The 25,222-nt window shown below is 42.3% G+C and overlaps 1 protein-coding gene across 4 annotated transcripts in view; it reads right to left on the bottom strand.

The window, feature by feature from the left end:
* Positions 1–3,159: 3,159 nt before the first annotated feature.
* avl9 (AVL9 homolog (S. cerevisiase)) overlaps positions 3,160–25,222 on the bottom strand; it is a 129,520-nt gene continuing 107,457 nt past the window's right edge. For 2 of the 4 annotated variants that reach the window (XM_069921079.1, XM_069921076.1), the window contains 3 exons: positions 10,701–10,754; positions 7,302–7,390; positions 3,160–4,005 (listed from right to left, as the gene is read on the bottom strand). In XM_069921079.1, coding sequence (XP_069777180.1) covers positions 3,893–4,005; positions 7,302–7,390; positions 10,701–10,754 — 256 coding nt within the window. In that variant the 3' untranslated portion in view covers positions 3,160–3,892. Of the gene's footprint in view, positions 4,006–7,301; positions 7,391–10,700; positions 10,755–25,222 lie in introns of those variants that run through there. The other 2 variants (XM_069921080.1, XM_069921078.1) reach the window with 1 other exon arrangement.

Consider the following 25,222-nt stretch of genomic DNA (forward strand, 5'->3'; position numbering starts at 1 on the left):
GGAGGTCCTGAAACCCCTCGTCAGACTACTGGTCCCAGGCGAGCTGGCCGAAGTCGAGGCCGGGTGTCAGCACGCAAATGGCCAGTCTTGAGAGTGCGTCGGCGACCACGTCTTTCCCTGCCTTGTGCCGAATGTCGGTGAACTCCGACATGAAGGAGAGGTGACGCTGTTGGTGGGCCGACCAGGGATCTCTTGCCATAGCGAGTGCCTGAGTTAGGGGTTTGTGGTCAGTAAAAATGGTGAAAGGCCTCCCCTCCAAGAAATAGCAGAAATGATGCCCCGCCTGGTACATGCCCAGCAACTCACTATCAAAAGTGCTATACTTGCGCTCTGGTGGGCGAAGAAGTCGGCTAAAAAATGCCAGTGGTTTCCTCTGTCCATTCACCTGCTGCTCCAGGATGGCGCCAACAGCTGTGGCAGAGGCATCGACGGAAAGCACCATATGCAGGTCGGTGTGAGGGTGGACAAGCAGGGTAGCCTTCGCGAGGGCATCTATCGTGGCTTCGAATGCCCTGCTGGCCTCTAGAATCTAGGTAAGTGCTTTGTCTTTGGCCGCGATGAAGGCAGTGCCTGGAATGAAGCGGTTATAGAAATTGACCATACCTGCGAACTCCTGTAACCCCTTTTGGTTGTCCAGGCGTGGGAACTCCCTGATTGCAGCGACCTTCGTAGATGCAGGTGTGACTCCTTCGGCCGTGATGGTATGGCCCAGGAACTGCACGGACTCCCCGAACTGGAACTTGACCGGATTGATCATTAGGCCGAAGTCGGCCAGTCGGGAGAAGAGACTTGTGCCTGGTCTCTGCTGGTGACAAGGATGTCATCCAAATAAATGAATATGAAATTCAAATCCCTGCCCACTGTGTCCATAAAGTGCTGGAAGGTCTGGGTGGCATTCTTGAGCCCGAACGGCATGCATAGGAACAAGCTGAAGGTCATTTTGGGTATGTCCTCAGGGTGCACCGGGATTTGGTGATACCCGCGCACCAGGTCGACCTTGGAGAATACCTTCGCACCATGCAGGTTGGCTGCAAAGTCCAGGATGTGAAGGATTGGGTAACAGTCCGGTACCTTCGTGTCGTTAAGCTGTCGCTAATCTCCACAGGGGCGCCAGCCGCCGGATGCTTTCGGGACCAGGTGGAGTGGTGAGGCCCAAGGACTGTCGGAGCGTCGAATGATCCCCAGCACCTGTAGATGCGAGAACTCTTCCTTCGCTATCTGGAGCTTGTCTGGCGGGAGCCAGCAGGCCTTGGGTGGGGATGTAATGAAACACCCCGTGGCGTGGTGAGGCGGTGGAGAACTACGGCTTGAGGAGGGACGGGAACTTGTCCAGGATATGCTGAAACTCGTCCTTGAGCATGCTGACTGTGGCCATCTGTGGCTGCTCTGTGCAGAAGGCGTTGAGGTGAACTGATTGGAAGGTACGGGCATCTACCAGTCGGCTAGGAGTCCGTGGGCGAGGAGGAAATTGACACCCAGGATGGCGGTCGGAAGGGATGAAACGGTGAACCTCCACGAGAACTTACGCTGGCCCATCTGGAAGTGGACGGTCTTGTCTCCATACGTCCGGATCTCCATCGAATTGGCTGCACGGAGGGGAGGTCCTTGAGGTCAGTTTCGGGACTCGATAGCTGTGGCCTGGATGATGCTGATCTGGGCCCTGTTGTCGTCGAGGAAGTGTCGGCCGCTGACTGAATCCCGCAGGTAGAGGAGGCTGTGTTCTTGGCCAGCCACCGCAGCCATTAACAACGGCTGGTCTGCTCATTTCCCTGGAATGAGCAGGGCTGATGACACTTCCGAGCCTTGGCTCCCCAGCGCTGGTGGAAGAAACAGAGGTCTGAAATGGATGACTTGCTTCTGGCTATGCTCTTTGAGGCCCCTACAGGGGCTGGGTATTCTACTGCAGCACTAGAGGAAGGCTTGGCATGGTCATGCTCGTGACTTGTTACCTGCTGGACTGCTGAGCTCTCCGGGAATCTTTCGAGCCATAGCTCCTGAGCCTTTTGAGCGACCTTCCTTGGGTCGACAAAGCTCTCCTGGGACAGTAACAGCTTGATGTCTTCAGGCAGATGGTCGAGGAAGATGCGCTCGAAGAGTGGGCAGTTGGTGTGAGCGCGAGCATCTCATCCATCAACTCTATTGGAGTTCTGTCCCCTAAGGCATCAAGGTGCATCATCCGAGCGGCATGCTGGCGCCTGGAGAGGCCGAGGGAGACGGAGAGCACCCGCTTGATGGTCCTGTACTTATCTTACATGGTTGGGTGCTGAACGAGGTGCAGCACTTGTTTGGTGGTGGCCTAGTCCAGGGCGGCGACCACATGGTAAAACTTTGTCGAATTCGATGAAATCTGGCGGAGGTGAAACTGAGCCTCAGGAAGCTAGATGGCTATAGTGTTGATCGAAGGGTCATTCATGTCGGGGTCATCATTTGTAACGGCGGCTACACTGCTAACTGTAGGATCGCACAAATGAGTTCAGTGAGCAAAACTGATTTATTGCGGGTTGTCTGGCTGAGAACTACGCTGGGGGGCCCCGCCGCATGCGTGACAAGCGGGGCCGCCACATAATGTCAATATATTGAAAACAAAGTTCACAATAATTTGTAATGGAGCAATTAACAGGTCCAAATCTATTTTCTATTGAATTATGAAACTACTCAGATGTAATACTAAATGTTGAAGAAACTTGGGATATGCAAAGTACAATTTCTGTTTTGTATGATCTGTTACAACTTGATTCTGCATTCACAAAATTGAAGGGCAGATCAAATGTAGTTCATAGTTTTGTCTTCTAAATCCAGTTTGTACAAGATGAACTTGCACTCAAATAAGTTGTTTAGAGATTGTAAATGGTCTAAGCCGGGGAATTATGTACCACACCAGTGTGGAACAAACCAATACCATTATTTTCTACCCCTTTCACAAAAATGTAGCTCAGGATGTCAAATTTAACATACCGCGTAAAGGGGATGAAAAACAGTCAACGTGCATGTTGACCTTTATTTTTGCACAATGCATATGTAAAGATTTTCTGACTGATGCTATTTTTAATGCATCTTCAGTTAGTTTTCTGCAGAGCAGTGCTGTTACTATTTTAAAGTAAGGAAATTACAGGCTAAACGATTTATTACAAAAATGTTAATTTGACTGTAACTGCAGAGTTATATTTGAAAGTTTATTTCAAGCTTTAAAGAATACATTTTAAAATGGTTACAGGATAAATATTTGATTAGTCAAAAACTAACAAGAGTCCATGCTTTACAAGCATAAATAATTAGTTTTCATGATCTGACTTGTGGATGTTAAAGGTGATTACTGTACATGCTCGGATGGGAGATGAGGTACTGAACCCAGAAAGTTTCCCTTTTAATGCATCGTAATAGATTTTGATGTAGAATTGTTCCTTAAACAAGCACTGCAATATTTGAATTGAACAACTTAAAAATTTGCATCGCGATCATGACACAGTATCCCAGTGGTGGAATCAATTAAGAACAGAAAGGGGTTTTAATTACTTTAGTGATGACATGTACTAGAACACTCTTAAATTGCAAAATATAAAGTTTGTCACTTTAAATATTCATCCCAATCAAGAATTATGAAATTCAAGCAGACGCATACAATCGTGAAAATACATATATCCACAGCTGCTTGATTTTTTTTTTATGTGAAATAAAAAAATACAACTTTCTGTGACAATTGGCCAATATATGCATTCTACGTTAACCAGCAAAGTTTCTAATAGTGAAACCAGTTTGTCCCCAATTAAAGATAAATGCAAAATAGACAACTGGAACTAGAGAACATAGTAAATGCTGGTCATTTGAGTTCTAGCTCTCTGTACAATAATATTGGAATGCCTGGTGCACACAATAGTCCTTGCACCTGGTGTGGTCAGTGTTTCCCTGTGTGTCTGTCAAAGGGTGTGGCAGATTGTTGATTGAAGGTGGAGAACCAAGAGGTCATAGCAGACTTGGCACTTGTAAGTGCACCTCCAACAGATTGACCTAGAGCAAAAGGAAATTGTAATTGTTTTTGCAAAATGTCCTTTAAAAAATACAAAAAAAAAGCATATAAGTATCAAATTTCTCTTTCCATAAATCTTGTCTGATCTGCTACATAGATGCAGCATTTTCTGTTCTTGATTTGGTTCCAATCATGACACTTGGCCACAAATAAAATTGCCATTATTTCTATTTTCAAAGAAACACAGCAGATTAGGAAGCATCTATGGAGATAAAGTAAGAAAACAAGTTTTTGGCACAGTTAGTGTAGTGGTTAGCACACTACAGTGCTGGGACCCGGGTTCAAATCGGGTGCTGTCTGTAAGGAGTTTGTACATTCTCCCTACTTTGACATGGATTTTCCGGGTAAATTGGTTACATGGATGTATTTGGGCGACCCAGGCCATAAGGGCCTGTTACTATACTGTATCTCTAAAAGTTATTTTTATGTTGCAGAAAGGGGAGGAATGGAATAGAATAGAATAAAGGGAATGTCTGAAAGGGTGAGGGTAGTGGCATAAGCCAAATATTTATAGACCCATCAAAATCTAGTGAAAGCATAATGCAAAGCAAGAAGTGAGTTGATGTTTCAAATGGATAATCTTCCAGCTCAAGTACCCTGTTAAGATGCAAACACCATTTAAAACAACTTGTTTTTTCTCCAAATTAAAAACTTAAAATGCTCAAAAGTCACAAATTAGGTACCATCTATGGAAAGAGAAATGGTTAAAATTTCAGGTTTGAGATCATTAAAGAAAACAACTTTGTCTTTGAGCAGAAAAAGTTAGGAGGATAATGGTGGAACTAAAGGGAATATCTCTACTAGAAAGAAATAATGCAGCCATTAAAATACAGTTGAGCACCTTTGTGTAACCAGTGACTGTGATGCTTATATGCACTACTCCCATTTGCCCACAGTAGGCCCCTGTTGTCCACTCTTTATTCAAGTACATGTCCAAATAGCTTTTAACACTTATTGCATTTGTCTCTCACTTCTGCTGGTGAACCTGTCATTTACTGAATATGTCCTACTAATCGTTGATATTCCAAAATGCACCACTTTGTACTCGCTCTAATTAATAAATTAATTATTATACCTTCAAAGTCAGCCTTGTCCTGATTCCAAATTTTAGTTCATACACCTGCCCTGACTCTCAACTATTTAAACCTAGTAGAACAATGGTTGCTGGTCCCCAAATGTTCATCCACAAACACTTCATCCACTTGCCCATCTTAATTTCACAAGAGACAATCAACTGTTGCTTACTCCCTTGTGTGACCCTCTATATATTGCCAGAGGAAACTTTCTTGGACACATTTGACATTCTATTCCATCTAAAACTTTTCCATTGAATATTCAGAAAGTTAAATTCCTCTGAAATATCTAACTTAATTAACTGAGAGCTGGCAATAATCTCTTAGCAATTTTGCTCCTCTGATTGTTTGGAGACCTATAGTACACAAGGTGATCATGCCTCTCTTGTTCCTCAGCTCCATTCATATGGCCTCACTTGCTGACCCTACTGTAAGCCACCTCTGACCATTGCCATGACATCCTCTTTTACCAACATCTCCTGGAACATGGAGCTACCAGCATGCCCCTCTCTTTAACCATGTTTCTGTAACGGTCACCACATCCCAGTCGTATGTTTATCCACGCCCTAAAGTAATTCACCTTGCCCAACAACTCGAACATTAAAATAGGCATAATTTAAGCCAACAGTCCCTACCTCACTCCTTGCCTTTCTCCTTACCAACTTTGAACCTCTCACCTGTCTCTGTCCTGAATAGGACTCTATCCCCCTAAAATCTTGTTTAAATAACTTATGCCAGGAAGCTGGTCACTGGTTCAAATGCAACCCATCCCTCTTGAACAGGTCAGCTCTTTCCCGCCCCCCAAGAAGAGATACCAATGATCCAAAAACTTTAATCTTTGTCCACATCACCAGCTCCTCAGCCTCAAATTAATCTGGCCTATCTTCCTATTTATGAGCTTACTCGCATATGGCACCAGCAATAATCCAGAGATCATTACCCTAGAGGTCCTGCTTCTCAACCCCTTACAAAATGGCTTATACTCATTGGATAGGACTTCATCCCTTGCTCTACCCTGCCCCAACTCACTTAGATGTATATGACAAACAGCAACTATTCTAGCACCTTTCCCTACAGTATGCCATCACAGCACCGACTTCTGGTTGCAGACATCTGTGAAGTGCTGCCTCAAGATGGTAATCAACATCACAATTGACCCCATCATCCTGATCATAATCTCTTCTCAGCTCCCTTCAGGCAGAAGGTTTAGAAACCTAATGCATGACACCTCTAGATTCAAGAACAATTTTTTTTTCCCCAACAGCTTTCAGGCTCTTGAATCTCTGCAAACTACCCTAACCCTAAAAAAATCTATCCAGTTTTGAAATGTAACTTTTTTTAAACTGAAAGAGTAAAGATTTTTTATTTATCTCCTATCCTGTGTGACTGCAGCAAGAAGAATTTCAGTGCATCAGGACATTATACATTGTATGACAATAAACTCATAACACCACTGATTACAATGTTCCATTTAGAGAAACATCCCAAACCACTATTCTCTGGTTCCTATTACCAAGTCATGACATTTTTGAATTTGATGAGATTTCATTCTCTTGAGGCAGGTGTAAAAATCATTGTTATGAACTGATACATCCAAGAGTAGATTACCAAAGGACAACCAGTGTTAAGGATGGGTTAGACAGTACAGGAACACCCTGTCCAAATCAAAGTAAAACTACTGGCACAAGATCTATATCCCTCTACTTGCAGATTCATGTTGATCTAGAAGCTTCCCACTTGCTCTTATTGCACCTGCTTCTACCACTATTACTGGCAGCCCATTCCAGCACCCACAAGGTAAGAAGAAAAATGTCTCTTGCATTTATTTTAAAACCCCCATCTCCCCCCTTACCTTATGTGCATGTTCTCTAGAATGTGACATTTGGCCTAGGAAAAGGATTCTGACCATCTCCCCTCATCGTTGGACATTCTGGAGAAAACAACTGAAGTTTGTCCAACCTCTCCCCAAAGCTTGTTCCTGCTAATCTAGGCAACATCCTGGTTAATCTAGTCTGTATCCTTTCCAAAGTTGCCACATCCTTCCTGTAATGGGGTGACTGAAATTGCATGCAATGCTCCAAGTGCGACTGAAACAAAGTTTTGAATTATTGATGGTTCTTCGTGAGGGTGGAATGTAACTGAGAGGAATCACCTAGAATTTCTGCAAGACTTTGTACGTTGACAGTTGTAAACATTGGACTTACTGACAGCTTTTCCTGTCTGAACCACACTGCGGCTCGTAGAGATCATGGCATTTCCGAGTTTCTTTCCACGTTCACTATTCTGTACAGAACTGAAGCAAAGAAACATTCAATGATTCACTTTCATTATCAATGTTCCACTTCAATGCATTATCTTAAAAAATCCCAAAATGCTGGAGAAGCTCAGCAGGTCAAAACAGTGTCCTTCATGCAGCAAAGGTAAAGGTACATCACCGACATTTCAGGCTTGAGCCGTCGTCAAACTTAAGGACTCTAAAACCAGCTGCAACAGAAATTACATTAAAAAACATTTAAAGAAATGCTTGAGGCAGGACAGGTGTCACTCTGATTTCAGATCTTTGGTGTGACAGTGTTGCTGGCCACAGCCCCAGTGACCCAGGTTCAATTCTGACCTCTTGTGCTGTCTGTGTGGAGTTTTCATGTGGGCATTCTCTGGATGCTCCATTGTTCTGTTCCAAGGTATGCTGGTGGGGAGGTTAACTAACCACTATAGGTGGGTGGCAGGAAACCTCGACCACAGTCTAGGTATGAGAGAGAGAATACGTAATAGGGAAATATCTGAGGGAATGGGAATAATCTGAATACTTGCAGCTAGCAGGGATAATGGGCTCACAAAATCAGTGAGGACCCCTACCATCCCACACATAGCATCCTCCAGCCATTCCTGTCACGAAAAGAGATACAGAAATATCAGAGCCAGAACCACCAGGGTGAGAAACAGCTTCTTCCCATGGGTAGTAAGACTGAATTGCTCTTACAAACCCTTCGTGATTCAACTATTCATTTAATAATATTTCTTTATTTTAATATTTGTATATAAGCACTATGCAAATGTATCATTTGTATGAGTGTTCCACAGAGGACTGAACTTGCCTGAGGCAGGAAGAGTTACTGGAAATCAGTTCATTTAAAATGGTGGTGTTCAAACTTTTGTTTTCCACTCACAGACCACTTTAAGTAATCCCTATGCCATAGATGCTCTAATTAGTAAGGGATTACTTAAAGTGGTCTGTGATTGGAAAGACAAAGCCTGAAAACCAGTTTTAATTGTACCTAATTGACTTATTATGTGCACGGTTTCATAACTCCAAAGGAAATGGACCAATTACAATTTTTCTCAAGCAAAATATTTCAAAACAATTGGGTCCAGAGCAGTGGTTCTCAACCTTTATTTCCCACTCGCATATCACTTTAAGTAATTCCTTTCTAATCACAGAGAACCTATGGCATATAGGGATTACATAAAAAAGTATTTGAGTGGAAAGAAAAAGTTTGAAAATCATTGATCTAGATGAAGGATTTAGTTTGTAATCTCCTCAAGTTTACATATACTAAATTGGGTGAACTGCGAGGAAGATTCCAAGAAGCTGCAGGGTGATTTGGACAGATTAGAAGAGTGGGCAAATGTATGGCAGGTGCAGTCCAATGTACATAAACCTGAAGTTATTCACTTTGATAGCAATAACAGGAAGGCAGTTTACTTATCTGAATGGTGGGAAATTAAGAAAAGGGGAGCTGCAATGAGACCTGGGTGGCCCTGAAGGTTGGAATGTAGCTACAACAGACAGTGAAGAAAGCAAAAGGTCTTTATTGTGAGAGGTCTTGAATACAGAAGTAGGAAGGTCTGACTCCAGTTGTACAGGGCCTTGTGTATGCAGTTTTGGTCTAATCTGTTTGCTATTGAGGGAGTGCAGCAAAGGTTCACCAGATTGATACCCAGGATGGCATGACTGACATATGAAAAAAGACTGGGTAGAAGGGTAGGCTCATTGGGATTTAGAAAGGGGTCTGATTGAGACAAAATTCTGACAGGACTGGACAAGTTAGAAGCAGGAAGAATATTCCTGATGTTAGGAGAATTCCAGAACAAGCATTCACAGCTAAGGATAAAGAGGGAAACAATTTAGGAGATGAGAAAACTTCTTTAAGAGGTTGTGAACTTGTGGAACTCCCTGCCACATAAGGGGTTAGATATATTTATATGTTCCTATTAGTTCAAGAGATCATGAGATTTGGAGAGCAAGCAGGAGTAGGTGTGTTAAGGTCGAATGAGCAGGCCCAATGGGTTAAATGAGCCTCTCCTGCACCTGTTTACTGTTTTTGAGTCCATTTCCAATAAAAAATATTTTAAAAATACTGTACTGTAAAAGCTTCAAAGTGACATGTTAAAAGGAGAGTGGATGAGTGAAAGAATGGCACAGGAACCTTCAGCCCACATCTGTACTAAACATGATGCCCAAATTAAACCACAACGTTGTGGCTTGCAGATGATGCATTTCTCTGAATAATTATATACTTACCTAGAAGAATTTTAAATGCAGTTATAGTATCTGACTGTTTCAGGGACCCACCACTCTGTGAGGGGGTAAAAAGCTTGTTCTGCAGATCTCCTTTAAATTCCCCCTTTCCCTGCCATCACCTTAAACATATGTCTGCTGGTATGAACCATTTTACACTGGGGGAAACATTTTGAATATCTGTGGAATCACTTCATCAGGTTGCTCCTCGGCCTCCGGCAATCCAGAAAATAGCAAACCAAGTTTGTCCAACCTCTCCCTATAGCTCATAGCCTCTAATCCAAACAATATCCTGGAACTCTTCTGTATCTTTTCTAAAGTGTCCACATCATGCAATGGGGCAACCTGAATTGAACAGTTTTCCAGATGTGGCTTTAACGTAGTTGTATCTGTAACATGACCTCCTTATTTTATTCTCAATGAAGGCAAGCACACCATAAATCCTCTTTATCACCTGATCTACTTGCATGGACTCTCATCATCTATATATCAGTCTTTTAAGAGTCTTGCCATAAATGCATACATTCCCCAGACATTTACCTTCCCAAAGAGCAGCAACATCTGCTCATATCTGTAACTAATCTATGTAAAGTAGTACCGAACCCCAGACCATGTTTTTTCCTATATAGATATGATACTCGGTGCTCTTATAGGAGGAGAGTGGGAAGCTGCTGGTTAGCAGCAATCAGAGATATTAGCGGCAACAGTTACTTATCTCTCTAAGATTGTACCTCTAAGGTATAATCTTAACAAAAATATGATCGATTAATTAGAACCTCCCAGAACCAAAGGTCTTAAGACCACAGCTAGCCAGAAAAAACTTTGGGAGGAGAAGAAAGAAAACTAAGGATCAATGACCAAGTCCTTATGAGGACTGATTTTAAAAAAATATATTTTAATTTAAAAAAAGGGTTATTTGAACACAAGCACTGCAATACCACGATGGTTTATCTGATAACCGAGATAATAACTAAGTGTCTAACAGGCGGGTAGCATATACATTGTGGATATGCTGGACAAAGGGATGATTCAATATTTGAAAGTGATCTGAGAATATCCAAATCCCAACTTTTGGACTACTCACTGTGAGAATCTTAGTTTGACATCTGATACACTGTACTGCCCCTGAAACGGATGGCTGGAAAAGAAAAAACATGCTTAAAAAATCTGTTTGGATTCAATAAAGCTAATTTCCTAACAATGAAATAACATTTCTCAATAACAATGGTTTTCAAATTAAAAGTGATCCTACCACCATTAGTTTCTTACAAACCTAAAATAAGATCATGTCAATCTTACATATACAGTACTTGCAAATGAATAACAGCCAAAGAAGAATGTGTTCAACTCTTACACCAGCAACAAATTAATATTTTACTCATTTATTAACTGCTCTGCGTAACATTTTTAATGCATGTCCCCATTTAAAACCCAATTTTACATGCGTTCATTACACACACTACTGTGGGTTTTGAATAAGCTAAAGTGAAGATTTTGCACTAAAGTTTAACTTCTGTTAAAGTATTTGCTGCTGAGAGATCTATGCCATTACAAAAAAGATCCAAAATGAAGAATGTCCAGGAGCAGTGATACAGAAGTTCTGCAGTCTCTCTCTCTCTCGCCAACGCTGGTCTAACATGATGAATGTTTTAGATTTCGCTAACAGTGCTTTACATTTGAATCATAGCATCTCTGTCAGTAATATAATGCCTGGTCCAATTGTGAATGAGCATTTTCTTGCCAGGTTTTAATTGTATTAAATTTGGCTTGAAGTTCCAGTGGTAGGTTGCCAGGTTCACTGTATGATGGTTAAAGATAAACTTATGGAAACAAACAGAATGATCTAGTAACTATTACAAGACCTGCCTCTATGTTTTACTGCAGTGAGGACTGATTTTTTTGGAGAGGTGGGGTGTTACCAGGATTCACAGAAACAAATATTATCAAAAATGTTTACATTTTTCTCTTTAATTGATAACACCAATATAGAAAGGTAATTGAAAAGGATTTACGGGAATTTCAAATGACTGGGCCAGGGCAAATGGCTGGAAAAGCTGAAAATAAATAGTATCTGCAAATATGCATTAGGCAGTCTAGTTAATGAAGTGCACTAAGTCTACTAGGGAGAGAAGTAAGCAACATGAATAATTTATTAAAGAGAAAGAGCTGAGAGTGTGTTCTACAAATTAACATTTTGTAAGCACAGAGTACATTCAACTCGAGGGAACATATCTTTGTAAATGTTACTGAGAGGACTCTACGTGATGAGGACCAGAAACTAAATATGAAGTAAAACATGAAAGTCTGCAGACACCATGGTTGAAGTAAAAACACAATGCTGGAGACACCCAGTTGGTCAAACAGTGTACTTTATATAGCAAATATGAAGATACATAACCAACATTTTGGGCTTGAGCCCTTCATCAAGGTAAAGATACCAGGCTTATACGGTCCACAGGAAGATAGAAAATTGAAAGAATTGGGAAATCAGTGGCTACAACACAAATAAAATCTGAGAAAGATCTTTTCACCATCATTCACTGATGATGTTCAATTCTTTTCACAGCTCTTCAGGAAGTAAATCAGCATGTTGTTAGGCTCAGACAGACACGTTAGGCTTGGACCCATGAGTGGCAAGTCGCAAAAGCAAAGAAATGACCACTTCCAATGAGAGATTCCAGCAACCAACATTGACATTTAATGGCAATATCTGGGATATCACCACAGACCACAAGCTCAACCAAGGTCACCATGTAATCCTGGAGCAAGGAGAATGGGTCAAAGGTTAAAAATTCTGTAGTGAATGATTCAACCCATGAAAACTCAGATTCAATTAATTTACAGGTTCAAAGGGAAGCGGGTATACTTTGACATAGCATTGGCGATCATTCTGCAGCCACAGAATGAAATGTAAGACTAAAAAGAAGAAAAATGTCAGCAAAATGGGTTTGGATTGAACAGTATAGAAAATTTAGTGCAAGATATAGAAAGATGAATGATTAGGTTTGGAAGGGAATGGAGAAATTAATGATTGAATAGGAAGACTTTTGCCTTCCAGTAATCTCTGAACCTTAGACAAATTACACTCCATACGTTTAAATTATAACAGGGCGCAGCATGATGGCATAGGTTGGAGATGCGAAAATATGCCTCTCCCAGCAGAATTAATCAAAACCCGACGAAAGGTAATTTTCAATTTCTCTTAGACTTAAAAACTTTAGGATTTAGTCATTAATCAATATACTATGGCTACAAGGAAAGGTTCAAACGACTTAAGAAAACTATTGCTAAAGTGGTTAGTACAGTTGAAGAAGTTGGAGCTACCTTAACGATGGAGCCTTGGGCTCAAGTTCCTCCTCCTCCAAGTGCAACTCATGCTGCCACGGCAAGGATTCATACGACTCCAGCGCCATCTCCACCGGGGAGCCGGCAAAGATGACGCTGGAATGCAGAAGAAGATAATTGAACTACAGATGTCACAGGAACATCTGCGCATGCACAAGAGTTGGCACATGCGCACAACGGAACAAGCTGTTTCCTTTTGGGGAACAGCTGAACTGATTAAGGTTGTTATTACTAGTGTTGCCAGTCAGACACAGCCGTTGATTCAATTTGATGTTGAATCAGGATCATCTGGAAGTGATTCAGAGGGACAAAAGTATGAAGATCAAGATAAAGAGAAGGAAGTAAAAGCTTATGAAGAATTGGAGGGAGTAGGTGTAGAATATGAAAATAATGAAGCTCACTGATTCAAGGGATTGAAGCTAAACAATTCAGATATCCTGAAGCCAGAACCAAAGGTATGGAAGCTCAAAAACAAACCTCTATAATTATTAACCAAATGCAGTTAATGTGTAAACATATGGATTTGTAATTTATACCTGTCAGAAGTGATGTTAAAGCACAATTTGACTATGTTAAAGGTGAAATGAAAAATATTAAAGAAGAAGTGGAAAAAATATACTAAAGCTGTTGATAAAGTTAAAATTCAAGTTCAGAAAATTGAAGATGATATTCAAGATTATTGTTATGAAGTGGAACAATGTAAAGATATAGTTAATAAAATGGAAGATTCTGTCATGGCTGGGGTTGTGCAAAGGAACAAACTTTAACAAAAGATTCATGTATTGGAAAATCATAGTCGCAGGAATAACGTGAAGGTTGGGTTGGTTGAAGATTTTGAAGGCTCTAATTCCGTACAATTTTTTCAAAAATGGATTCTAGAAGTTCTGGATCATGAGAATTTCCCAAATGGACTTGAACTGGATAGAGCACATAGGGCTAATAGAAAGAAGCTGTTCCAGGGACAAGCGCCAAGCTCAGTTTTGATTAGATGTATACATTATCAAGATAAAGAAACGATATTAAAATGCCCGAAAATATCAAGGTCCATTAACAGTGGCAAATAACAAGGTACTTTTCAATGCAGATTTAAACATGTCAATTATGAAAAGAAGAAAGGAGTTTAATCCTGCAATATCAGTTTTCTGGAAAAAAGGATATAAATTTTCTTTCCAAAATCCAGCTACACTTAAAGTGCTTTCTGGAGAAAATCAATCATGATACTTTACTAATGAAGAAGCTGCTTTGGAATTTGCAAATTTTCTTCTGAATATTAAACACGATCAATGAATGGATGTGCAGAGTCAAGTCACTCATTCAAGTTTTGACAGATCGACCTGAGAAGCAAAAATTGGTTGAGATCGATGATGAGTAAGTGAATAAAAACCTTGAATAAGCTTTTAATACTTGAAATATTTAATTAAAGCAATGTATATTCTGTCCAGGGGAGGTGGACTTTTTGTCTTCTGCTTCCGTAACAGCATGCCATTTTGTGGCGAAGGCCACTTCCTGCACAATAGAGGGAAGTAGTACTGGTTCTTTTTATCAGTATTTTTTTTCCACAGGGGCTTTCTTTCAGTTTTTTTTTCTGGTTTCGTTTCTTCCATTTCTTTTCTTCCATTCATTTCTACTTGGAGATTTCAAATGCAAATGATGGTTTTTATGGAGCAGGGGTCCAATGAGGTGGGTGACAAGAGTTCTTTAATTTTTTGAATTTAAGAAATGGCAATTAGTAAGATATTAAATTTTGAAATTTTAATATAAATGGGCTTCATAACAAAATCAAGAGGGAAAAAACGTTTTGGCTTATATTAAAAAATGAAAGTTGATATTGTTTTTTTTACAAGAAACACAATTAACTGAGAAAGAGCATAAAAAATCAAAAATAGATTGGGTAGTCAAGTGGTAGCTTCATTGTTTAATTCTAAAGCAAGAGGGGTTACTCTTTTGATTAATAAGAATTTACCTGCTAAGAGTTAATCTGTGGTCACGGATTTTGCTTGGAGGTTTGTTTTGGTACATTGTCAAATCTATTCAGAGATGTGGACACTTATGAGTATAGCCGTTTTCAGGTGGCCAAAAAGCCCGACTGTAAAGTCGCACAGAATACGCCTGTGCGGCTGTCAGGTGGCCATCTGAAACCGGAAAAGCCGGCCAGGAGGGTTACTTACCTAACCCTACTTTCTCCGAGCGGTATAACTATACCACTCGGAGTATTGATTGTGGCAGCTGAAAGCGGCCCGGGCTGCCAGGGGCGGGCTGCTGACATCGCAGTGACGTCGTCAGCCATTGACTCCGAGACAAGGAAGACAGACTAAAGTAGACTTCTTCAAATTTTTTTTCACACCCTCTCCCACTGCCAGTCTCTCCCACCCCCCCAGCCTCGCCCGCCCGACTCCCTCTGTTGGTCTTCTTCCCCCGCCCGCCTGACTCTCGCTGCCGGTCTCCCCCCCCACCCTCGCGACTGCTGCTGCCAGTTCCCCCCACCCTTGCCCGCCCGACTCCCGTTGTTGCTTCCCCCACCCTTGCCCGCCTGACTCCCGTTGCCACTGCCGATTTCCCCCCACCCTCGCCCGCCTGACTCCCGCTGCCTGTCTACCCCTCATCCGCCCCCTCTCCTCCCTCGCCCGCCCGAATCCTGCTGCCGCTTTGGGGGTGGGGGTGGAGGGAGACCGGCAGCAGCAGTGGGAGTCGGGCAGGTGAGGGTGGGGGAAGACCGGCGGCGGGAGTTGGGTGGGTGAGGGAGGGTGGGAGACAGGCAGCGGGAGTCGTGCAGGCAAGGGTGGAGAGACCGGCAGCACAAGTTAAGGCATGCCTTGAAGCGCTGCTATGATGTGAGGTCAGCATGGGCGGGACTAGGCACCTGTCCCGAGTAGCTGGCTTTCGCTGCTAGGCGGTTAGCAGTCAGCTGGCATGTTTAGGTGCCAAAAAGCCGTCCATTCTGTGGCCACCTAAACGTGCCAGCTGAACTCTGCTAGCCGCACCTGCAGGCAGGTAATCTTCATCGGAACATCTGAAAGAGGCTTATATATGCACCTCATGTTGATGATGAAAGATTTATTCATGATTCTTTTATGCATCTTGTTGAGGCCCATGAAAATGTTTTCAGTGGACGAAATCTTAATTGCTGTCTTGATCCAATTTTGGATAAGTCACAGAAGTCAGTTACTAGGACTAAAACACGAAGAGGATTTTGAGTTTGATGAAGGATTTGAATTTAATAGATATTTAGTGAAAGTTAAATCCAAAGGAAAAGGATTATTCTATTTATTCTTATAGGCATGATTCTTATTCAGGAATAGATATGTTTTTAATGTTGGCACAGTTTCAAGGAAGAGTTATGCATAGTGTATAAAGCTAAGATTTTATCTGATCATTCACCATTTTCAACATCATGTTTAGTTTCTGAAAAGTAAAAATCATTTTATACAAGTAGATGGAGATTTAATCTTACATTATTGAAAAGGGTAGATTTTTGTGATTTTATAAGAAAACAAGTTAAAGAATTTTAAAAACTAATCTTAATTCAGTGGATAATAAATTTATGGGATGTTTTGAAAGCTTATTTAAGAGGTCAGATAATAAGTTATTCATCAAAAATTAAGAAGGATTATACTAAAGAATTGAATTATTTGAAAAAAGATTTGCAGAGAAATGCTTCTGATGAGAAAAGGAAGAATTTAATAAAGAAGAAATTTTATTATAACATGATCCAGATTATAGAACTGAAAAATTAATTGAGAGAACTAAACAAAAGTATTATGAATTGGGAGAAAGAACACAAAGTTTTAGCTTGGCAATTGAAGGCAGAACTAACCTCTAGAACATTTAATGCTATTAAGAAGAAATAAATGATTCATGTAAGGATTTTTATTTTAATTTACATAGGTCCCAGTTTAATAATAATGAGGTTAAAATTGATAATTTTTTTGTCTCAAATTAGTTTATCTATCTTGAATTGTCAAGATCAAAAAGATATTGATGCTCCATTTTGCGACAAGAGAAATTAGTGAGGTTCTTAGTAAAGTGGTAAGTTGTAGCAATACAAATCCCAGAAGGCATCAAACTGGCTATATGACGCAAGAGCGTGATGACGTATTGGGCACGTGATTCGGGCTTTAAAAAAGTTGCACAGGTTTTGAAGAGTAAATCTGTTTGATTCACTCTAGAAATGCCTTGCGTGGTTATTTCATCGTGTCTACTGTGATTCCAGTGGCCACAATTGGTGATGCCAACGAGTCCAAAAATGTATTTTTGGACAAACGTGGACTCTGCAGCCGTTGCTATGAAGCTTCCACCTTTCTGGACAGTTGAGCCTGAACTGTGGTTCCAACAGGCTGAAGCACAATTTCACCTTCGCAAAGTTGAATTGGACACCACTCATTATTACCATTTCATCAGTGCCCTGGACAGGCCATCACTACATACCAGCAAGTATGGTGCTTTAAAAGTACTTTCATTACAGGTATGTGCAGCCAAACTACTACACCTCGATGGGTTGGGAGACTGTACCCCTTCAGAACTGTTCCTGGCATCTGGTGAAAGGCCCAATATGTTATTCGAGCAGCTCTGTTTAGAGCGAATACCAAATGATATTAGGCTCACGTTATCCAAGTTTTCATTTGAAGACCCAAGGGCTGTAACGTTAGAGGCAAACATTCTATGGCTGACTAAAAAGCACAGCAAGGAAAGACAAGTCTGTGCAACCAACCCCTCCACTCTTGACCCTGTATCACCCTCTAGTGCTCTTAGCACATCACTCTCTACAAACAATGCCCCAAAACAGGCAAACAGACTGTAAACACCTCATCTTGATGTTGTTATCACAGGGGTTGTGGAGTAAAATGCCCGCAAGTGCCTTCTACTCTGTCTGTTTGCACGAAATGCCCAGGCCAACTTCCAGTAAGGGCTGCGGCGGTAGGCGAGAAACCTGCAAGCCTACTGTATGTATAGGACCTGTTGTCCCAATGAAAATTTCTGGTGGACACGGGTTTAGAAGTTAGTGTATTTCCACCCACCTGGTTTTGACACACGCCATCCTGTCCCAGACCTGCAACTACGAGCAGTTAACAGTTCCAACATTCCGACCTTTGGCACTAGGAAGATGAATATCAAGTTCAAAAATCTTGAACTTGACCACTTGGCCAGCAACCTCCTTTGAAGAAGACCGCAGAGCCCACCTCACTGACAAAAGACAAAGGAGGAAAAACCCAACACCCAACCCCAACCAACCAATTTTCCCCTGCAACCGCTGCAACCGTGTCTGCTTGTCCCGCATCGGACTTGTCAGCCACAAACGAGCCTGCAGCTGACGTGGACATTTACCCCTCCATAAATCTTCGTTCGCGAAGCCAAGCCGAAGAAAGAAGAATAGCAGCAGTATCCTGACCTTAGCTTGGTACAGATTTTCTTCAGGCTCATTCATTCCTCGTCGACTTAAAAGAGTGTTGGCTAATAGATGGAACTACTTTTTGGACTGTTCCTCTGGCAGATGCCTATACCCCTGCTCTGTGCCTCCAAACATTAAATAAACCAGTGGATGAATTCTCCAAGCTGTTGGAAGATTTCCCTGAGATTACTACTCTACAATTTTCTGCCTCCACTGCAAAGCACGGTGTTACTCATTGCATTTGTACTATTGGCCCTCCTATCCATGCTAAAGTGTGTCGCTTGCCTCCAGAGAAGCTGTGCTTAGCTAAGGAAGAATTTGCTAAGATGGAAGAACTAGGCCTAATTCATAGTTCCGACAGTCCCTGGGCATCCCCTTTACATATGGTCCCGAAACACAATGGAGGTTGGTGACCTTGTGGAGATTAAAGGTGGTTTAATAAGCCACCATCCCGGATCGTTATCCGATACCTCATATTCAGGATTTCTCAGCTAATTTGCATGGAGCAAAGATCTTCTCCAATATAGACTTGGTGTGTGGCCATCACCAAGTACTAGTAGAGCCAGAAGAGATTCCTAAAACAGCAATAATTGCCCCGTTTGGGTTGTTCAAATTTTTATGAATGCCATTCAGATTAAAGAATGCTTGTAGCCGACTGCTACAAAGAAACACACATTCTCGCAGTGTGGAAGATTAATATCTGAGATTTATTGAGGCTGAAAAGGCTCCTTTTATACAGTTTGAGTTCCCACCGTTTGATTGGCTGACATCAGCTGTATGAATAACAGCAGCGTGCAGGAACATTCTTGCATGTGAATACCCTTCTTCCCCAGCCTGTTATTGATCTGTTAGCTGGGCAGCTTGGCCAGCGCCATTTCAACCGTACTGGTTTGCTGTGTAAAGGGATTAGTTACAATAGCCGCTTTCAGGTGGAATCGCTTGGAGAATGCAGCTCCGGAGCGGCTGTGGGTGTGTGCAAAGGGTCGTTCAGGTAGCAGCGCTGAAGGCGGTGTTCTGCCACCTGAAAAGTCCGTAGCGGGGAGAGGTGCCGCGGAGAAAACACCGACTCCTGAGTCGCGGCAGGGGCAGCTGTCTGACAGCTCGCCTCCCCGCTGCCGACAACCCCCCTGGTGCAGGTCTATGGGGCTAGGGCGGTGTCACATTTGTGGCCCGAAATGTGAAGTTAATAAAATATTAAACAGAAGTTTTATCAGGTAAACTTCTCCGAGTCGTTATTCTCCAGTTTCCTTTGTTCTCCTGCCTGTGCTCTTATCTCTCTCTCATACCATGTGACTTCTGGTACATATCATACATATTCATTATCATGACATCCCTCCTTTAATCAGAAATAAACTTTGCCTTCACTGACCAATATCCCTCGGAAACCTACAAACATCGTAACTAATGATAATACTATAACTCAACTACATAAAATTTACTTCCTATAGTACTCATACAAGTCCGAGTGCTTCTTTCTCTGTCTGAGAGTATCTTCTTTCCACATCTGATAACGATCTGCTGGGATAGGCAATGATTCTTGGTCCTCCATCATGCATCTGGACCAACACGGCTCCTAAACCAACCGGGCTGGCATCCGCTATGACTTTGGTTGATGCCGCCGGATCGTAATATCCAAGATTTTTTGCATCTGTCAGGCTTTGCTTCAGCGCTGTGAACATGGAGGACATGGAGCGTTATCGATGTGGAAACCGAGGTCATTTTGGAAAAGACCCATATTGCCCGGCCAAAGGCAAAGTTTGCAGCAAGTGTGGAGGTAAGGACCACTTTGCAAAGAAGTGAAAAAGCAAGTCCAATGCAGACCAGAAGAGGAAGAGTACAACTTCCAAAGGCAAAGCCTGGGGGAAAGGAAAGTATCCTGGAAAGAAAGATACCATTCGCCAGATAGACGGTGACGATGATGATACCCAGGAGGAACAGAGTTGTTACCAATTTACGTTGAATGAAGTACATCATGAGAAGGTCCTAGTGATCATTGGTGGAGTGACAGTGCAGGTCATTGGAGACTCAGGCAGTGACAGTAATGTGATTGATCGACATTTATGGGAGAAGTTGAAAAGGAAAAAGATCATCTGTACCTCAAAGAAGTTATCCAAGAAACTGTATCCATACACAGCAACCAAAATGAAAAGGTACACCAAAATGAAAAGGTACACCTTTCTTGGTTAGTTTCCTTAGTGGTTCTGCCACTGTAGCGAAATTAGGAATGAACTTTGCACAAAAATTGACCAATCCCAGGAAACTCCTCACCTCTCTTGCGTTCTGAGCTGCACGTGCCTCTGCAATAGCTTTCACCTTGGCCTCTGCAGGGTTTAGTCCTTTCCGTGTAAGTCTGTGTCCCATGAAGTCCATTTCTGACACACCGAACTGGCACTTGTTTCCATTCACGGTAAGGCCTGCCTCCTGTAGTCTAGATAGTACACGCCTCAACCGTTTGTCATGCTCTTCCTTCGTTGGGCCTGTGAGAGGTTCCATGCATATTTATACGGCATTGAATTTGAACTCATCACAGATCATAAGCCATTAGAGGTGATCTATGCACCTAGATCCAAACCATGTGCCAGAATAGAGAGATGGGTACTCAGACTACAACCCTACAAATATAAAGTAATCCACATTGCAGGGAAAACAAACATTGCAGATCCGCTGTCCAGATTGGTGAAGGATGGTCATCCACAATCCAAGTCAGAATTGGGAACAGAAACAGAGAGCTTTGTACGCTTCGTAGCTATTCAGTCGACACCGAAAGCTGTGACTATGAAGGAAGTCGAGAGAGAATCCGAACGTGATCCAGAACTCATGGAAGTAAGAGAATGCATACAGAGTGGACAATGGATCAAGTCGTACAGCACTGCAGATCAGATAAACTCAGAAGACGTCTACTGGAAAGAGGGAGTGAGTTGGAACTCACCGATGCTTTAACCATTGCTGCTGCATTAGAGGCTGTTGAAGGGCAATTTCATACCATGACCCTGAAAGACAACTCAAGCCACCAAATTAAGAGGCTCTCACATCGCCATAACCAGCCAAGATATTCGTCGACACAGGACATGGAGCGTTATCGATGTGGAAACCGAGGTCACTTTGGAAAAGACCCATATTGCCCGGCCAAAGGCAAAGTTTGCAGAAAGTGTGGAGGTAAGGACCACTTTGCAAAGAAGTGAAAAAGCAAGTCCAATGCAGACCAGAAGAGGAAGAGTACAACTTCCAAAGGCAAAGCCTGGGGGAAAGGAAAGTATCCTGGAAAGAAAGATACCATTCGCCAGATAGACGGTGACGATGATGATACCCAGGAGGAACAGAGTTGTTACCAATTTACGTTGAATGAAGTACATCATGAGAAGGTCCCAGTGATCATTGGTGGAGTGACAGTGCAGGTCATTGTAGACTCAGGCAGTGACAGTAATGTGATTGATCGACATTTATGGGAGAAGTTGAAAAGGAAAAAGATCATCTGTACCTCAAAGAAGTTATCCAAGAAACTGTATCCATACACAGCAACCAAGCCATTGCAGACCATTGGATGTTTTGCTGCAACTGTTGAAGCTGGAGATAAGTACACCGAAGCAGAGTTTATGGTCATAGAAGAGAGGGGAGAACCATTGCTGAGTAGAAGCACAGCGCAAGACCTGGCAATACTTCATATTGGAGCTTGTGTCAATTCAATTCAGTCATACGAGGATATGAAGCAAGAATTCCCCGCAGTCTTCCAAGGAGTAGGAAAGCTGAAAGGTCGACAATTGAAGCTAGCGGTAGATGAAACGGTCAAACCCAAGGCACAACCAATGCGCCGAACTCCGTTTGGACTTCGTGGGAAAGTCGAAGCCAAAATTAAAGAATTGATCGATCAAGACATTATTGAACCGGTGGAACATTCGACACAATGGGTCAGTCCCGTAGTGATTGTGCCCAAACCAAAGGGTGACATAAGACTATGTGTTGACATGAGAATGGCCAATGAAGCTATAATTAGACAACGACACCCTATACCAACAGTGGAGGAAATACTTCAAGAACTAACTACCAGCAAGGTATTCTCAAAAATTGATCTGAAATGGGGCTATCATCAATTAGAGTTGGATCCAGGTTCCCGAGATGTGACAACATTTGTGACTCACTGTGGATTGTATCGTTACAAGAGACTATCATTTGGAATTAATGCAGCTTCGGAGATCTACCAGTATGAAATCCATCGAGTGATTCAAGGCATTCCTGGAGTTGCCAACATTTCTGACGACATCATAGTCCATGCACCAACGAAGGAAGAGCATGACAAACGGTTGAGGCGTGTACTATCTAGACTACAGGAGGCAGGCCTTACCGTGAATGGAAACAAGTGCCAGTTTGGTGTGTCATAAATGGACTTCATGGGACACAGACTTACACGGAAAGGACTAAACCCTGCAGAGGCCAAGGTGAAAGCTATTGCAGAGGCACGTGCAGCTCAGAACGCAAGAGAGGTGAGGAGTTTCCTGGGATTGGTCAATTTTTGTGCAAAGTTCATTCCTAATTTCGCTACAGTGGCAGAACCACTAAGGAAACTAACCAGGAAAGGTGTACCATTTCATTTTGGATCTGAGCAGAAGAAAGCGTTCACAGCGCTGAAGCAAAGCCTGACAGATGCAAAAACTCTTGGATATTACGATACGGCTGCATCAACCAAAGTCATAGCGGATGCCAGCCCAGTTGGTTTAGGAGCCGTGTTGGTCCAGATGCATGATGGAGGACCAAGAATCATTGCCTATGCCAGAAGATCGTTATCAGATGTGGAAAGAAGATACTCTCAGACAGAGAAAGAAGCACTCGGACTTGTATGGGCCTGTGAGAGGTTCCATGCATATTTATACGGCATTGAATTTGAACTCATCACAGATCATAAGCCATTAGAGGTGATCTATGCACCTAGATCCAAACCATGTGCCAGAATAGAGAGATGGGTACTCAGACTACAACCCTACAAATATAAAGTAATCCACATTGCAGGGAAAGCAAACATTGCTGATCCGCTGACCAGATTGGTGAAGGATGGATGTCCACAATCCAAGTCAGAATTGGGAACAGAAACAGAGAGCTTTGTACGCTTCGTAGCTATTCAGTCGACACCGAAAGCTGTGACTACGAAGGAAGTCGAGAGAGAATCTGAACGTGATCCAGAACTCATAGAAGTAAGAGAATGCATACAGAGTGGACAATGGGACAAGTGTACTCACAAGGCTTACATTCCCATTAGAGACGAACTTTGTTGCATCGGACAGTGTGTATTAAGAGGTTGCAGATTGGTGATACCGCAAAGATTGAGACCAAAGATCGTATCCTTAGCGCAAGAAGGACACCTAGGCATTGTTGGTACCAAGCAAAACCTCAGGACCAAGGTATGGTGGCCAAGTTGTGGTAAGGACGCAGAGAAATTTGTTAAAACTTGTCACGGATGTCAAATCACAAGTAGGAGTAATCCGCCAGAACCGATCCGGAGTACGCAACTCCCGACAGGACCATGGATCGACGTAGCTGTTGATTTTCTTGGACCTTTACCGACGGGTGAATCAATTATGGTAGTGATAGATTACTACAGCAGATACTATGAGTACGTGGTGTTGAAGTCCACAACCACTGAAAAAACAATACAAGCGTTAGCAGAGATATTTGCAAGATATGGATTACCTGTTACATTATACTCTGACAATGGTCCACAATTCATTTCAGAGACATTTACGGAATACATGAGGACCACAGGTATCCACCATCATAAAGTAACTCTGAAATGGCCGCAAGCCAACGGAGAAGTAGAGAGACAAAATCAGTCCATTGAAAAACGATTGAGGATTGCACACGCTGAAGGACAAAATTGGCGAGAAGCATTGCTATCTTATGTGGCTGTCTATCGAGCAACGCCTCATGCAACCACTGGAAAAAGTCCTGCAGAAGCATTTTTTGGGAGAAAAATCCGCACCAAAATGCCAGAAATAAAGGAAATCCAAGACGACCAGGAGGTGAGGGACCACGATGCTGAAAAGAAAGGTGCAGTAAAGCTGTACACAGATTCGAAACGTGGAGCCAAGTACTCAGACATCATGCCAGGAGATAATGTTCTAGTGAGGCATGAAACTGGTGGTAAGCTAGACACACCTTATTACCATCAACCCTATACTGTTGTATCCAGAAGTGGCAGTATGGTGACAGTCAAGTCTCCGAATGGAGTCCTGTATAAGAGAAATGTATCAGGTGTAAAAAGGTACCAGTCCAGAGATACATCGAGCGAAGAGGTTGAAAGGCCAATACGAGATGCTGAAATGAGAGACCTGATGATGTTCCAGAGGCAGTTACCAGCACTCCTGATGAAGTGACTAGAGCGCCAGAAACACCCGAAGCTGTGGCGAGCAGTATTTCCGACGCTGAGAGTGAACAACCGAGAAGCGACGACAATATCGCAGGCAGGCCGAAACGAAACTGGAAAGTGCCCAAACGATACGAAGACTTTGTGCCATAGTTTTAATAAGAACTTTGGGACAGTATTTTAATCTTATATCATAAAGTGCATGTATGAGTGCTGTAGGAAGTAAATTTTATGTAGTTGAGTTATAGTATTACCATTAGTTACGATGTTTGTATGTTTCCGAGGGATATTGGTAAGTGAAGGTAAAGTTTATTTCTGATTAAAGGAGGGATGTCATGATAATGAATATGTATGAGATGTACCGGAAGTCACGTGGTATGAGAGAGAGATAAGAACACAAGCAGGAGAACAAAGGAAACGGGAGAATAAAGCCACAGAGAAGTTTACCTGATAAAACTTGTGTTTAATGTTTAATTAACTTCACATTTCGGGCCACAAATGTGACACCTGGTTATATGGTTAA

This window comes from Narcine bancroftii, chromosome 2 (genome assembly GCF_036971445.1).
Source record: "Narcine bancroftii isolate sNarBan1 chromosome 2, sNarBan1.hap1, whole genome shotgun sequence".
NCBI lineage: Eukaryota > Metazoa > Chordata > Chondrichthyes > Torpediniformes > Narcinidae > Narcine > Narcine bancroftii.